Source organism: Lagopus leucura, unplaced genomic scaffold, assembly GCF_019238085.1.
Source record: "Lagopus leucura isolate 7727_CA_CO unplaced genomic scaffold, USGS_WTPT01 Super-Scaffold_100017, whole genome shotgun sequence".
Classification (NCBI taxonomy): domain Eukaryota; kingdom Metazoa; phylum Chordata; class Aves; order Galliformes; family Phasianidae; genus Lagopus; species Lagopus leucura.
The window spans coordinates 14,265,486-14,280,050 of NW_024962271.1; the positions used below are offsets into that span (position 1 = coordinate 14,265,486).

The 14,565-nt window shown below is 40.6% G+C and overlaps 1 protein-coding gene across 8 annotated transcripts in view; it reads right to left on the reverse strand.

Annotated features, from left to right (window-relative positions):
- ESRP2 (epithelial splicing regulatory protein 2) overlaps positions 1-14,352 on the reverse strand; it is a 44,003-nt gene extending 29,651 nt beyond the window's left edge. For 6 of the 8 annotated variants that reach the window (XM_042877079.1, XM_042877081.1, XM_042877076.1 and 3 more), the window contains exons 1-3: positions 12,761-12,877; positions 12,375-12,527; positions 11,328-11,456 (exon numbers count right to left, since the gene is read on the reverse strand). In XM_042877079.1, coding sequence (XP_042733013.1) covers positions 11,328-11,456; positions 12,375-12,509 — 264 coding nt within the window. In that variant the 5' untranslated portion in view covers positions 12,510-12,527; positions 12,761-12,877. Of the gene's footprint in view, positions 1-11,327; positions 11,457-12,374; positions 12,528-12,760; positions 12,878-14,245 lie in introns of those variants that run through there. The other 2 variants (XM_042877077.1, XM_042877078.1) reach the window with 2 other exon arrangements.
- Positions 14,353-14,565: the final 213 nt, after the last annotated feature.

The window sequence follows — 14,565 nt, forward strand, 5'->3', positions numbered from 1 at the left end:
CCCCACCTCTTGTTACATAGAAGTTACTACATTTAGATACCATTTAAACGTGAAAAAAGAATTGCCTCTGGGCTTCGTTTCTCTGTGGAGAAGACTTGAAGATGACACAAGCAGCCCAGGTCCACTCACCAGAAATACTAGAAAACAATACTGCCAGTTTGATTTCACTCTCTTCAACACCAATGCCTGAGATTACTGAGCGACTGAAAACTAGCCTGGACAAAGGTGTGGCTTTCATTTCTAGCATGCCACAGATGGTATAACAGTGCTCAGCATGGTCACCTATAGCATGAAGGTACTGAAATGATAAGCAATAACTGAGTAATCAATCACAATGGCCACCATAGGCATACCTGAGATGGTATACCACCGTTGGTTCATGTATTACCCTCAGCTGGCACAGTTTCCAGAATTCCAAAGTGTAAGAACAGGTTTGCCTACCTCAGTCTCAAGGAGCTGCAGGAAATGGCACCCAGCATGCAAGCACTGTAAGCTGGCTTCCACTCAAGTCTTCTCTGCAACCTCTTTCTACCTACTAACCTTGTCATTTTGTATTCTTACCTGAACAGAGTTTCAACAACAGCAAAGCAGGCACCACACCTCCTGCTGCTTCTGATGCTTTTGCAACACAGTTTCATCTACACTTAGCATCTGTATAGACACAAACCCTTCTTGTTTCCTTTCTCATATTCACACTTCTCCATACATGGCACAAACTTCTACCAACAAAGATAGTGGGATTAAAGCCTCAATCAACATCTGCCTGGAGTTCTGCCATAAATTCCAAACACAGTAAGCCTTCAAAGCAACATGCAGCTAATAAATAAATACAGGATAACTATTTTTAAAGCTATCTGAAGATATCCATTTTCATCCTTGGTTGCTGGGAATTTGAAATTTCAATAAATAATACTACTCTGTCCTCATTACAACTCTATGGTGACCAGTGTGATGGCAAAGTCAGGGAGCTGCATAGCCACATACACCTCTTAGGGAAAAAATTCCAGTTGATTACATTCTTCCATTCAACAACTTTTAAATTCACCATATTCTTTCACAGTTACACGGAGAGGGTGTACATTTAGCTTAGATGAAGCTAACCTGCTGTTGCTGGTTCAGTAACCAGTATAATATAAATACAGAAACAAAGCAATGGTTGTCATGGATTGTCTGTCCCAGGGACAGCTCGTACAGCATCAAAAATATTGCTGTGACTCAGCATCATCAGAAACTTTACACTTCCGAAACAGTTTATACCTTATTTATTTCCTTGCCTCATTTTAACTGGACCTGGGCCTTTGTGTCACAAAGTAAACAAAACTACCTAAAAGTTTAGTTTTTCCTAGGAAAGAATGCCTTCTGCCAAGACAAAGACCTGTCCAACCCACATCACTTGAGGATTTTATGACCATATTTGATTAATTATTTCTCAGATAGAAGTTTGCAGCCCTAGCTTGTTTGTATGCTTTCCAACTACGGTATCTATAGCATCTAATTCGGGTAATGCATTACGCATAAAAGAGGAGAGCGTGGTTCAGGCCACCTAAATGTCACAGCAATCAGGTCACAGCTTTTATCTTCAAAAGCACGGTCTGTTTTAATAAGAGAGTGCTGAAATGTGCACAGGACCAGAAGTTAGTCTTGTGTGAGACAAAAGAAGCCCAGTCCAGCAGCATAAGAACTGCAGTTTCTGGACTTACTTCACAACTGTATTATGTGTCAGGGAACCGACCAATAAGAAACACTTGCAGAGAAAAAGCAGGTTGCTTTTCTGTTTAAATTAACCCCTATGGAAGAGGCCACCAGAAAGCAATAATAAACAAAATGCAGAAAAATTACAAACCTTGCAGATCACCTTAGCATGTGTCTGTGTGTGTTATTCACAAGTCTGTCATTATACAAAAGATAAGATTCAGGAAACCTGAAATATTTGCAACAACAACAACACCACAATAATAATCCATATTCTGTCAACCTTTTACATATATTTCAAGCAGGATTACAACAGCGTAGTGCCTCACACACCACATAGGCTGCTGGCTGTCAGTACAGCTCACAGAACAACTCACCACAGCCTGAAAGAAAATGCTGGACACACCTCCTGAACTCTAAGTTTCAATATGGTACTACCAGCATTTCCTTTTTTTTTTTTTTTAATTTAAGCACAAGCTCTCTCTCGCAGTATTCTATATGACCCCCCACTCTCTCTTACCTCTGTTTCAAGGACAAATTTCAATAGCAATGTGATCTTTAGCACTGGCTCTATTGACTGTAATGCATGGTACTGCTCTATTTACTCAACTACCTCACTGTTTGTAGTGCAAGCTTAACCAGTTGTAGAACAGCCAATGCCTTTAACATTAAATGTTTTTTTTCTGTTATTCTTCCCTTTTCTTTTTATAAGTTCTTTTTGCAGTAATAACCAAGGAAAGAAAAGGAAGTATAAAAAGACGACGTATATATCATCCACAATTATCTTTTCTTCTAGATTCTTTCATACTTCTGCCTCACCTTTAACCTGTACAGTAAGAATATAATACACTTTGACTGTCCTGAATAACAGACTTGAGATCCATTAAGTATTTTTGCTTATAAAAGAATCCAAGTAATCCTTGCACAAACTTACAAACATGAGCAAAAAAGGTAAAACTTCCATGAAACTGCTTCAAGTTTTCCCTTTCTTGTTCAACATGCCATTATGAAAGCAAAAATGAGAAGCAGACCTCTAAGCCAGCTAGCCTTTAGCCTCTGAAATGTTGAAGTCACAGACTGAAGCAACAAGGCCACGCATCAAATATTAAGTTTGATAAAAGGACAAGTGAAAATAAGCAAAATAATTACCTCTGAGATTTGAGCAGTCCACTTACATTGGGCTTTCCAAGGGATTCAAACCTACCCAATGCAGAACAAGAACATGAATGGTAGCGTTATTTAAATGCTGTTTAATCTCAGAGAACTGCATTCTCTTTCCCAGGTAGCTTTTTGCTTATGGAACTCTGTGACTGAGCAGACTCAATAGGAACTGTACAGAATACGAAGCAAACCACACAGCTCCTTGTGATCAGTTATTTCTATCCGAGGTATGAGTGTAGCAGTGGGAGATGATTCATATTCTCTTGTATTTCTTTATGTATATCACAATTGCAGCAGCTTTCTTCTTCTGCCTTAGATATTTACCTGATGTCCTTCAACAATCTTTACAATAAGCAGAAGTTCATCGTGTAACGATTTGTGATACAAGGAATAACAGTCCTGAAATTAAGTTTCCTTCCAATATTTTAGCACTAACAATATCCCCTTCTGAGTACATTTTGCCCCTCTCTTGTATGGCACAGTAGCCATGGGAAACAAAAACTCAAGAGTTTTCAAACTGAAGTGATGGCTTTTTCTTCTTTTCACAAGCTACAAATGCTCACAAACAGTGAGCACATTGAAGTTTCAATTCCCAATAATTTCCTTGTAATATTTACCTTACATACCACAGAGTTCACAGCATGTGGATTTAATGAGCAAGGGACAGATAAGTAAAGCAGTTGCTTATAACAACACAAAACAGAGGTTACCATATAGAAGTATATTGGAGTAAGCTGTGAACAGTTTAAGGAATACCAGCACATTTATCAGAGCAATGCAACAAGGTTTCCAGAGCAAATGTGGCTTCAGATCCTGTATCTACTGAGGATACATACACAAAATTGCCTTTCTAAGTATTGATATTTTCCTGGCTTGAAATGAGCATGTAGCTGGCAGAAATTGATGAAAAAGATGAACAACAATATGGTATCCTTGCAGTCTTCATGAAAAGCAGCAACTGTTATGGAAAAATATATTTCTAGAGCAATAGAGGGAATAAGATTTACAACAGGGAAGAAAAAAAGACCATTTGCCAAGATCTATATGAGGACAACACCAAATCACTAAACTTGCAAAGAATTTTAAAAGCAGCAAAGTAAGTTAGTTGAGACCAATGCAATTAACACATCCATAGGTTTTCAATTCATTGTTCCCATTTTTTTTGCTAAAGATTTCTAACACAAGATTTGTTAGAAATCTTGTGTAACAAGATTTGTCTAAGATAAATCTTTCATTATTCTACTGAATTTCAAATACATATAGAAGTCCTACTTCTGGGGAATAAAATTACATGGCATCAGCTTTTTCCTCTCTCACTTGAGGATGCTAAAATGGCCCTAGATTAAAACTTGCTTGCTGCAGTAAGCATTTCACCACGCAGTTTCACATAACATACCAGACACAGAGATCCACAGCCACTTAGATTCTGTGATGCTTTGTTAATAATCTTAAATTATTTTATATTCCATTTTCCTAATTACGATCCTGTCAGCTGTAACTATTCCACTTGTACGCAGTACTTCCATATTAGCCTGCTGGTTTTAGCTTCACCAGAAAGACTGCCAAACAGATAGAGGAACAGAGAGAGGCATCACTCACATTCATAAGCTTTAGATGGCAACAATTTGCTAAGGAGAGGCCACAGATACAAGTGAGAGAAAAGACAGTGTTTCTATTTATGTTTCTAACTGAAAGACACAGAAGCTCTAATTTTAACCACAAGAAGCATAAAACAATACAGAGCTGCCACTATGTAAATAGTTACTCCTGAACAAATCAAATCACAATCAGCATTTTTATGGCACTGGCCACAACTCTGCTCTGCTGGCAACATCAACTCCTGTCAGCATCTGTAACTGTGTCACTCTTAAACCTAAACATTCAGCAGGGAAGTGCTGCTAACACTCTGACAGAAGTGTTGCTCTCATTTGGAAGCATCCAGCCACACAAGACCTGCTGCATATTAACCTGAGGGTGCTTTTGTTTTAATAAAAATTCTGTGCAAACCAACACACTGATGCAAGAACAGCACAGCCCTCCCCCAAGCTGTGACAAGGGCCAGATTAAGCGCCAGTGCAGGTTTGCAGACATTGGAGTATCCACAGAGAATTTTCTAAACTGCTTCCATGTTAACATGTAAGGACTGGTAGAACCACTGCATGTATTTATTATTAAAATAGTGGAATCCAAGTCCTTTATTCTTCTTCTATTATCCTTCTGACAATTTTGAAAGCCCTGAAAATAGTTCATTAACACATTTCCAAGGACTTTTTCAGTAACTACTTATGGCAAGTAATAAAACAAAGTTCAAGAATTTTGAGGATCACATAATCACCACCAGCAATGCTTTCATCAACAAGCTTCCACCCTGTACTTTACCATCTTCCAGAGGCTTTTTAAAAGTTGCAAATACAATTTCAAGAGAAGTCCCAGTATTTGGTGTAACACAGCAGTGAGGACACTGCAAACTGCTAGGGATACAGCTCTAAACATTGAACAAAATCAGGCACTTCAAGCCACTCTGAGCAGCCTTTCTCCACACCTGTAATTGTAGTGTTTATTTTCTATATATTCTCATCCATCTCATCCCAGTGAGAGAATTAACATTAATGCTTATCTTCATTGGAACAAGCAGCAGCATCCACTGCCACAAGCAGCCTGCTCAGGTCAAATCATTCACCCCTAATGAATACTGCCATCTTCCTTCTCTTAAAATGAAGGGAGAAGATAGCCCATCTCACTGGGAATACCACATTTTTATGCTTTCAGAGAAATTAATACACAGCTTTAGACAAATTTCTTTATTTAATCCTCTGGTCATTCTAAAGTTAAATGCACCTGAACAAAGCTAGGTTTAAATACTCTAGGAATTCAGATAAAAGTTACAGCCTTCAGCTGGCTTTGTCCCATAAAAGCTAACAGAGCACAAATGCTGTTAACAACAAATGCACACACATTACGCATATTTATGCATGCATTATAGATATAAAACACAGAGATTGTTTCTTCTATTAACTCTCAACTGTTTAAGAGAGCAGATTTCAGTGCTTTAATGATAACTCAGGGGGAGTTGAGTAGCACAGAGAATTTGTAGTAGTAAAAAAATCTTTTACCTAGCCCACTACAGAGTTAACAGAATCACTAGAGCTCTTTCACTTGCTGTCCATTTTCATTACTAAACAGCAAAACTCCAAACTGCAGAGGCCTGAAGCTACAGGAAGCATTACCACACCCTTACTTCCCCAACATAAAGACTGACAGTATTCCAGTATAAGGTGTCAAACCATTTAACTAATGCTCAGTTAAATTTATCAGACAGAACAGGAAGCTGTTAGATGCTAACACAAATTAAGAACAACACATAAGACTGTACGTCTCAGCCATCCTCCAGGAGCAGGGCTTTGTGTCTCACCTGCTCTGACAACCTGAAGGCCACCTTCTGTCTTTCAGGGGATCCTCATCACTTCTTGTCGACACAAAACCAAGGCCACACTACAAACTGCTTGGCATCCTACCTGCCTTAAAGCATTTCTCTCATTTCACCCGCATGCTTGCCCTCACCTTGGCACTGTGGCTGTCCTCAAACTATCTATCTGCTGCACTGCTCAGGAAGATCCACTCCAGAGCTGGTATTCAACTCAGAACTGCGTCCTGCTCCATTTGCAGCCCCCAAACCCCGTGTACTATCAGAATGCAGGGGAGAGAGGTCCATGTGAGAACCACTAAGTGAAAGGTGCCACAAAGTTTTTGTGCAACTGCAGCTTGAGAGCACGATGTGGGGGCAGAAATACTTTAAGCTGGCATCACCATCAAACAAGCTGGATCATGAAAGAAGCCGAAGGGTGTAGTTTCACGGGATGTAAGCTTGGACAGCAAAGCAGTTTAGAAGATCCCACCCTATCTGCTCATTTCAGTGATCCTGATCATAGCACAGCTTCACAAAAAGCTTTACTGTTACAACAAAGAGGATGGCAAATTATGACATGGGGAGAAAAAGCTGGCTTCACTGCTGAAGCCAAGTCTTGTGAAACTACACCCTAAATATTTGCTGTGGAAAGAACAGCCTGCTCAGTAACACTTGCCAAAGGTTTCTCAAACACCTGCTCCAAAACTTCCAGACTCAGACCCAGCAAATACTCCAACATATAGACTCTAGCAAGTGTTACATTGGGCCAATACAGTCACCAAATAATCTCACACTGGAAGACCAGACACAGCACCAAATAAAGAAATAAAATTTAGGCTATTATCAGTTTCAATAAAATGTCTTTGAACACAGACAAATATTTATATGCTTCTTTGTTCTTGAGTTAGCTATACTTAAGGTGGCCAAAAACAAAACAACATGAATTAACCTTCTAATCCAGGAGAACAGCCCAGCATTACCACTAACATACATATGAATCTCCTTTTTTCGTGTCCTGTATTTTTTGGGTTCATATTTATTTTGATTGGCAGTCAGCACACATTTTCAGGCTTCCTTCTCCAGTCTGAAGCCTAAGAGGTGCATTAAAAAAATATATATTTAAAAAAAAATCATTTATCCAAAGTGAAAGTGTGACAGCTGGAAAGAAGGAGCCAAGAACAGTTTCTGCTAGCATTTTGAGAAGAGGAGGCTGCAGAACAAGTTTCTCTTTAAAAAGTTGTAACCGGTTTATCAGGTTAGAGGAATTCAGTGGTTCTTCTACCTCTTCCCCCATTTCTTTCCCAATGCTCACCTAACCAGCTTGCTTCTTGCAGAATTTCTTGATACTTCAGAAAATAAACTGCTCCTGCAGCTGAGGTGAACTATCAATAAGCATTCAAACAGGCTTTAGAGAACTAGTACCTTGTTATCACCTGATGAAGTGACAGCCTCTCACTAGTTTTACTTTATGCACAGTTTAGTGAAGAAGGGCAAAATGAACAGGTTGGTCATTCTATGTTTAAGAATCCAAACCAAATGCATCACTAACATACTGCATCCAACACAGTGTGATGAAAGATCAGCAAGACTAGGACAGCCTTGCAGACAAATTCTTCATGCTGAAATGTCACTCCACAGGTGAAATTTGGATGCTTTCAATGCGCTCAAAGCAGACCCAGCTCTCATGAGAAACTCCCTTTTCATGTATATGGTTCAAAGTAAGTAGGTAATTACAGCTAAATACTTCAGTCAGATCTTCAAAATTGTTAGCTCTTCTGAGACTGTATCCTTTGTCAGGGTGACATGCAAATAACATCTTGCAAAAGGAAAGTAGTATGTCTTAAGGCAAATCATGCTGATTCAGCCAGGTTTTCTGCATGGGAAGGATTAAGAAATCCGCAACACTTTCAACTTCGTATTCGATCTTTAACTTAAGAATCCCCATGGCTATAATAAGAGAAGCATTTGAAGATGTTAGCCTTTTTAATGACAGAATCATGGGGATGAGAGAAAGGCAAAGTTCATTCTGGCTTTGCTCCTTTAAAGCAAGCTTCCAATCCTGTGAGGTTTCAGAGAGCAACTTGAAACCTCTTCTTCCCCTATAGTCTTTGAAACTGGGAAACCATAAAGTTACAGCAGTTATTCAGAAAACTCTAAATCACATCCTAAACAAGCCAGCGCTATGATTTAGATCTGACCCAAGTAATTTGGCAAGGAAGCCCTAGAAATGCAGGAAGCAATGTAGGACACTGCTCCCTTCAGTAAGTCCTGTAGGTAACATGTGCTAAGGGGTTTACACCACAGGTTCAAGACAGTTCCAGACATACATTGAACCTGAGATTTCCTACTTTGTTTAAAAAAAAAAAAAACAACCCTCATTTTTTTTCTACCCAGTAGCATTCTTCACTTACAACACATTTCTGTCAGCAGTTATATGTTCACCATTTGTGGCTCAAAAACAGAGCCAAGTTACAACTTTCACTTTGAACTAAATACATCAAGCAGACTGCTTCCAAGGTGAAATAATAATAATAAACCCTAATATTTGTACGCTGTGAGGATTCCCTCTTCCCCAACCAAAACAGCTATCTAAACATTCATGCCAAACATGGCACATCACCTGCCAGAACATACAGGTGGATCCCATAAATGCACTAGCACGTGTGGAATCAAACATTTGTGAGCTTGGACAAAACCAATATTTAAAACCTTGCAGCAAAATGTACACAATATAAATGTTGTTTATTTAGGGGGCACTGAGATTCAGAATGTCTCTCTGTAAAGTTACACAGTAAAATATATCAGGGAAAACATCTATTCCAGAATACTGAAGTCAAATCCAAGTATAAGTTGCGTAAGATGCAATGCTGCAGAATATGAAATACAACTGAAATGATGCAACATTTGTGGAAGTGCTTTGTTGGGGAGGACAGACATAACCACAGACTATAGGCTACTGGTAGACTCCATCATTCCTGGAAAGTGAACTAAAAATTAGCAGGTCTTCCACAGTCAGTGGAAAAACTCCAGGCCCACAGAAGTTCATCTACTGTTTATCAGTTATGACTTGCCAAATCAGAATCAAAGAGTGGTTGAGGTTGGAAGAAATCTCCGAAATGCAGACAGAAGTTACAATGGCTTTATGCTTGGAGAGTCTCACTTCCCTCTACATGCAGAGGCTGAGAACCAAAGGAAAAAGCCAGAAGCAGGCACTGAAAACGTTTATTTGTAAGGCTGAGTGTTCAAGTGAGCAATTTGCAGCTGCATCATCAGATTCTCTACCACAACCCAAGCAGGGTGTGGAAAGCTAATTTCACATACTCTATAACATTATCTCAAATCAAGGTACAACCTTACTTCCTTTTCCTCCTCCTTTTCAAATAATCACTTCATCTACCTGTGCTTTGGCTAATCAAAATACTTAAATGAGGGTAAAAAAAAAAAAAAAAAAATCTACATGTACCTATGAACACCTGGAACATCCTTAAAAATACACAATGCAGTTAAATCATTTAATGGACTTAAAAAAAAAAAAAAAAATGCAGAAAAGGGTTTTCTGTTAAAAAATACAGAATTCTACCTTTTGCTACAATTGGAGGTGAAAGGATGAAAGGATGAACTAATTCTCCACAAACTCCCAGAGAGACAGGAAGCATGGAGGGGCAGGGACACAAGCTGAGGTGAAGGGTGTTCTAGGAGACCCAGGACAGAACCAGCTGCATCACAACTGGTATGCCACAATTAACAGCAAAATCACTAGTTGCACAGATATGTCCAACAAAAGGGATAAAACTGTTGTTTTTCAAGAGTCCCTACCACACCTACACGCAAAGGTAGTATTTCCTTTTATTTGCTAACGCAGACCCACCTACACTGCAATTTACAGCAATAAGATACAATCTCTCATAAAGTATTGAGTATAATTAAAGTGTGTCTGTTATAAAGGTAAACAGAGTGTACTAGGCTAAGCTGTTCCAGATGTCTTTAGTGCAAGATCTGGGACAAGACCAAACCTGCAGCTGTGCATTTTCTCAGGGGTTATTTTGAAGCTTTAAAAAAATTTTTTTTTAAATCACCTCTCGATCTTAGAATCCAGCAAAATGTGTAACGAATGGCATTCATGGCTGATGTCAAGAAATTCTAAGACACACTGCAGTTACATATTTCTGTTTTTAAAGATACCCCTCCAGAGTGAAATGTTAGCCGTTCCATATCAAAGAGGGTTAGGAGTCAGTCTGCCAAGCTATCTCTGTGTCACCAGAACTTACAGCAACACGAACCTGTTCTACTGCCTAAGCAAGTTTCTTGCTGAAACACACCTACAAGTGACTCAGACAAGGTGTGGAAAGCCAGTCTTATATGTTCCACAAAAATGCACTATTGTATTTTTCCACTCGAGCACATTTTGTATGTATAAAAGGGAAAGAAAGTAAAATTTCAGGAACTGAGTAAGTACACAGTATTCACATTAAAAGTTTTAAAGTAATTGATGGCCTCTAGAAGTGAAAGGACCATACCAAATCACAGATCAGTGTGATATAAGTCAGAGTAGAATACAGAAACTGAAGAAACAATCAATCACTAATTAAGCTCATCAGGAAGACTGATATAGATCAAAAAGCTGCGTTCCACATAAGATAGTTTTTAAAGAATTCATCCAGTTTGAAGAGTAACAATTGAGAGATGATTCACACTACAGCAATGAGCCCTAGATTAACACGTGCCACCTGCATTTCAAAAGTTTAAGCAGTACTGCTGTTATCATTCTACTTTAAAAAAAAGAAAGTCTCGGGCAGGAGAAATTTGGAACACAAGTGTGTGCCTATCAGAATAATCAGAAGCCAGAGCTTCTGAGAATCAGCTGGCATTGAACACAACTCTTTCAGAATTCCAGGGCTCCCAATTCAAACTGTTTCAGATCTTGTTTAGGTTCGCTTTGTCACAAACACAACAACTTGCCAATGACTTCAAAGTGAAAGACAGTTAAAGTATTTCTTTTATCAAATAGTTGGGCGTCGTCCCCAGAGTTCACCCTGAAGAGCCCCTTTTCCGAAGAGCAGCATCTCACCTGTTGAAGAACCCGGTCCAGAGGCTCAGCTTTGCCCAGTCCCTCTGGTGTTAAACCACTCACTTCACGACATTGGTCACTTAACTCCAAATTGTCTGCTTTCACCAGGGATTTGTGTAGCGTCCCTACCTAAAAACATTTAAGAAACAAGGGACAAAAGTGAGGAACAAACGAACGGCTCTTGGTAACAATGCTTTCAGACTGCAGAAAAAAAATCAGCAAGGTGCAGTATCTCTGCCCCAGTAACGATCACAATGAGAAAAAGCATTTGTCGATTTCACAAATCGAAACTTTTCGCCTGGGTTTCTTCCCCTCCCACCCGGGAGAGCCACGCTGTCTGCTCCGGGCACCAGAGCTGGCCTTCATGGCACGCAGAGCTCATTTTAGAGGGAGTTGCTCAACGTAAGGGGAAAATCATCTAGTGTTAAGGCAGCTTCCCAGATCTCTTCACAAAATGGATCGTTTTATCAAAGCAAACGTCTTCATTTTGTCAAAGCCCTTTATCTCTAGGGACTCTTATTCGTAATAGGGCTTTCTCTTTCTTTCTTTCTTTCTTTCTTTTTTTTTTTTTTTGGGGGGGGGGGAGGGGGTGGTGGGTTGGAAACTGGAACACGTTTTCAGATTAGCATAAAAATTAAAGGAATTTAAGGTTCTCTTAAGCGTTTGCCAGACGTCGGTTAAAAAACAACAAAAGCCGCCCGCTGCAGGCCGCCCCGGGCCCGACGGTTACGCCGAGAGCCGCCGGGGCAGCGTGCGCGTCCGAGCTGCAGCCAGCTTTGTGCTGGGAGGCTGCAGGAGACGTCCCCGAAGTGGGAACCACCGACGGATCGGCAAGGACGGGGCGGGGGGCGGCGGGAAGCGGCCTAGCTTTCCTTAAAATCGTTCTCTCTTCCCTTGAAACGGGCACAAAACCGACAAGGACGGAAGGGCTTTGTGAAGGAGTAACGCGGTGAGCGGAGGGCCGGTCTGCCCTGCCCGGGGTGCATTTGTGAAATGAACAAACGGCAGCCGCCCGCAACGCGCCCTCGCCGGGTGTCGAAGCCGTACCTTCTTGCTGGGGAGATCCACAACTTGCCACACCAAGAGAATTAGTTCCCTCTCATCCGAACCCAGTTTAGCCCCATATGCACCAGCTGTTGCCCCAAACAACACCACCAAAGAGTCACTGTGCGAAGCCGTCATGACCACAGGGGGAAACAACTACAATCAAAAGCAGAGGTCAAAAAAAGAGAAAAAAAAAGTAAAAGAAAGACACGCAAACGGACAAAAAAAGGAACAACAAAATCCCGCAAAGGTTCACCCCCTACCTCCAAGTGATCGAAGGGGAAAGGAGAGATGAAGAGTACGGTATTAAGAGGAGAGAAAGAGCTGTTCAGAGGTCAGGTCTTTGGAGACCAAAAAAAAAGGAAAACGAAGAAAACTCGCATCTCTACCTGTTCCCGGTGATCTCCTTTTCCCGGGGCCGATTGGGAGGTGAAATTAGCAAGCTGTGGGTTTCTTTCCCTCTGACATCATGGCAGAAGCCCAGCCTGAGCCTGTTTTTTTTTTTTTTTTTTACCCCCCCCCCCCCTCGCCTCTCCTGAGTTACCTGCCCTCGGTGCGGCTCATGTGACTCTAGTCAATCTCCCAGAGGGACAAGGCCATTGGGTCTTTGGGAAAGGTGTAGGAGGGACAGAAGGAGAATCAACGCCTGGCTGATCTGGCCTGATTGGTTTTTGAGGGAGATCAGAGGAAAACTCCCTTCTGCGGTGCTGCCTGCAGGAAGTGTCTCTACCTGCTTTCAGTTCTGTGCGATCCTGGCGAGCCCGCCCGGGGGCTTTAATGGGGGCTGAGCGCTCCCCCCGGCCCTCTCCTCCTCCTCCTCTTCTGATTTTCAAATCTGGAAAGTATGCACGTGTGCTTCCCAAAGCACAACGTGTGTCTCAGCTTTGAAATCCTCAAAACGAAAAATCGTCACCTGCTTCTAATTAATTGCACTTGTGGACGTTGATGTGTCCGAACTGAGCTATCAGTGCCAGAGTTTACGTGTAACAAAAGGTGTAATTGAGCACAGGATTTCTTTAGCGGACATCGCTGGCAGAAAGCACTTTGCATTTTAGGCCCTGTCCTGTATGAGGCTTCAAAGCTGAATCCTGTTGGTTTTGAGAAGGTGTATGTAGGATGATACACAAAACAGAAAGTCCTGTGCTTTCTGTAGAAAATGGCTGGATAGAGGACTATTTCCTTGTCATTAGTTACAGTTCAAGATAAGCAGTTTTTCCTCTATAACTCTTTTCTGTTTCACAGGTGAGACTCTGCAATGGTAAAACACCATCTGGTTCAGCTACCACAGAAATGCTGCTCTAGGCATTTCTGCTGGGTGGCAGCAGTAGGAGAATCTGTAATGTTAGGGGCCACGAACATTTTTAGAGACACTGTCAAACTCAAATTTATCTCAAAGCAGCCATAACCAAAAAGCCTCTAAAATGCTCTCATTATGCTATTACTTTTTCTATTACCAGCACTAATAATCTCTAATAATTTTTAGAGGACAAATATTGCAAGTTATACATTTTTTAATTTACTTGTTTAAACAGATTTTTAGTTTGTAATTCAATATCAGTGTTGGGTTGAAATACACTTTTTGGTGACCAAAAAACTTTACTACTGCTAAGTCACTCCTAACACAGGGAAAATGCAGAGCTGGACATTTAACTGTGACTATCCAATGGATTTAAACATTAACATCTCATTTTCTTCCCTTCTTTTAATATATTAGTTTTATAACTGGTCAGTTTTTTATGCTGCTTTAAAGTCTCATGAAGTTATGGACCCAGCTTGGCAGACACCAATTCACATGCTAAAAGCATTATTATTTACATTTATTTCAGTGAAAGTAAACTGCAGTTCAGGGATACCATCTTAGAACTCAAACTTACAAGTATTTACCTGGTGGAGACCACGCGGAGAACTTCACAGCACACAGGTGCAGCTCAGTGAACTTCACAAAGTAGCTGTTAAATGCCTCTCAGCTGTTGTCTCTGTTGCTCACGTGCAGCTGAAAAGCAGTCCTGATGATGTATCACTGCTGTGAAAGGGGCACGTTCCCAAACACACGGAGGTGAAAACTTCAATCTGTAACATACTTATACTTACAGAATAAGAATATATTCAGTAGTGTATTTTCTGGCACACAGCAGCTGTATTTTCTCCCATCACTGCCTGTCTAGAAGAGCCTATTTATACTCCTCCTGGTTGG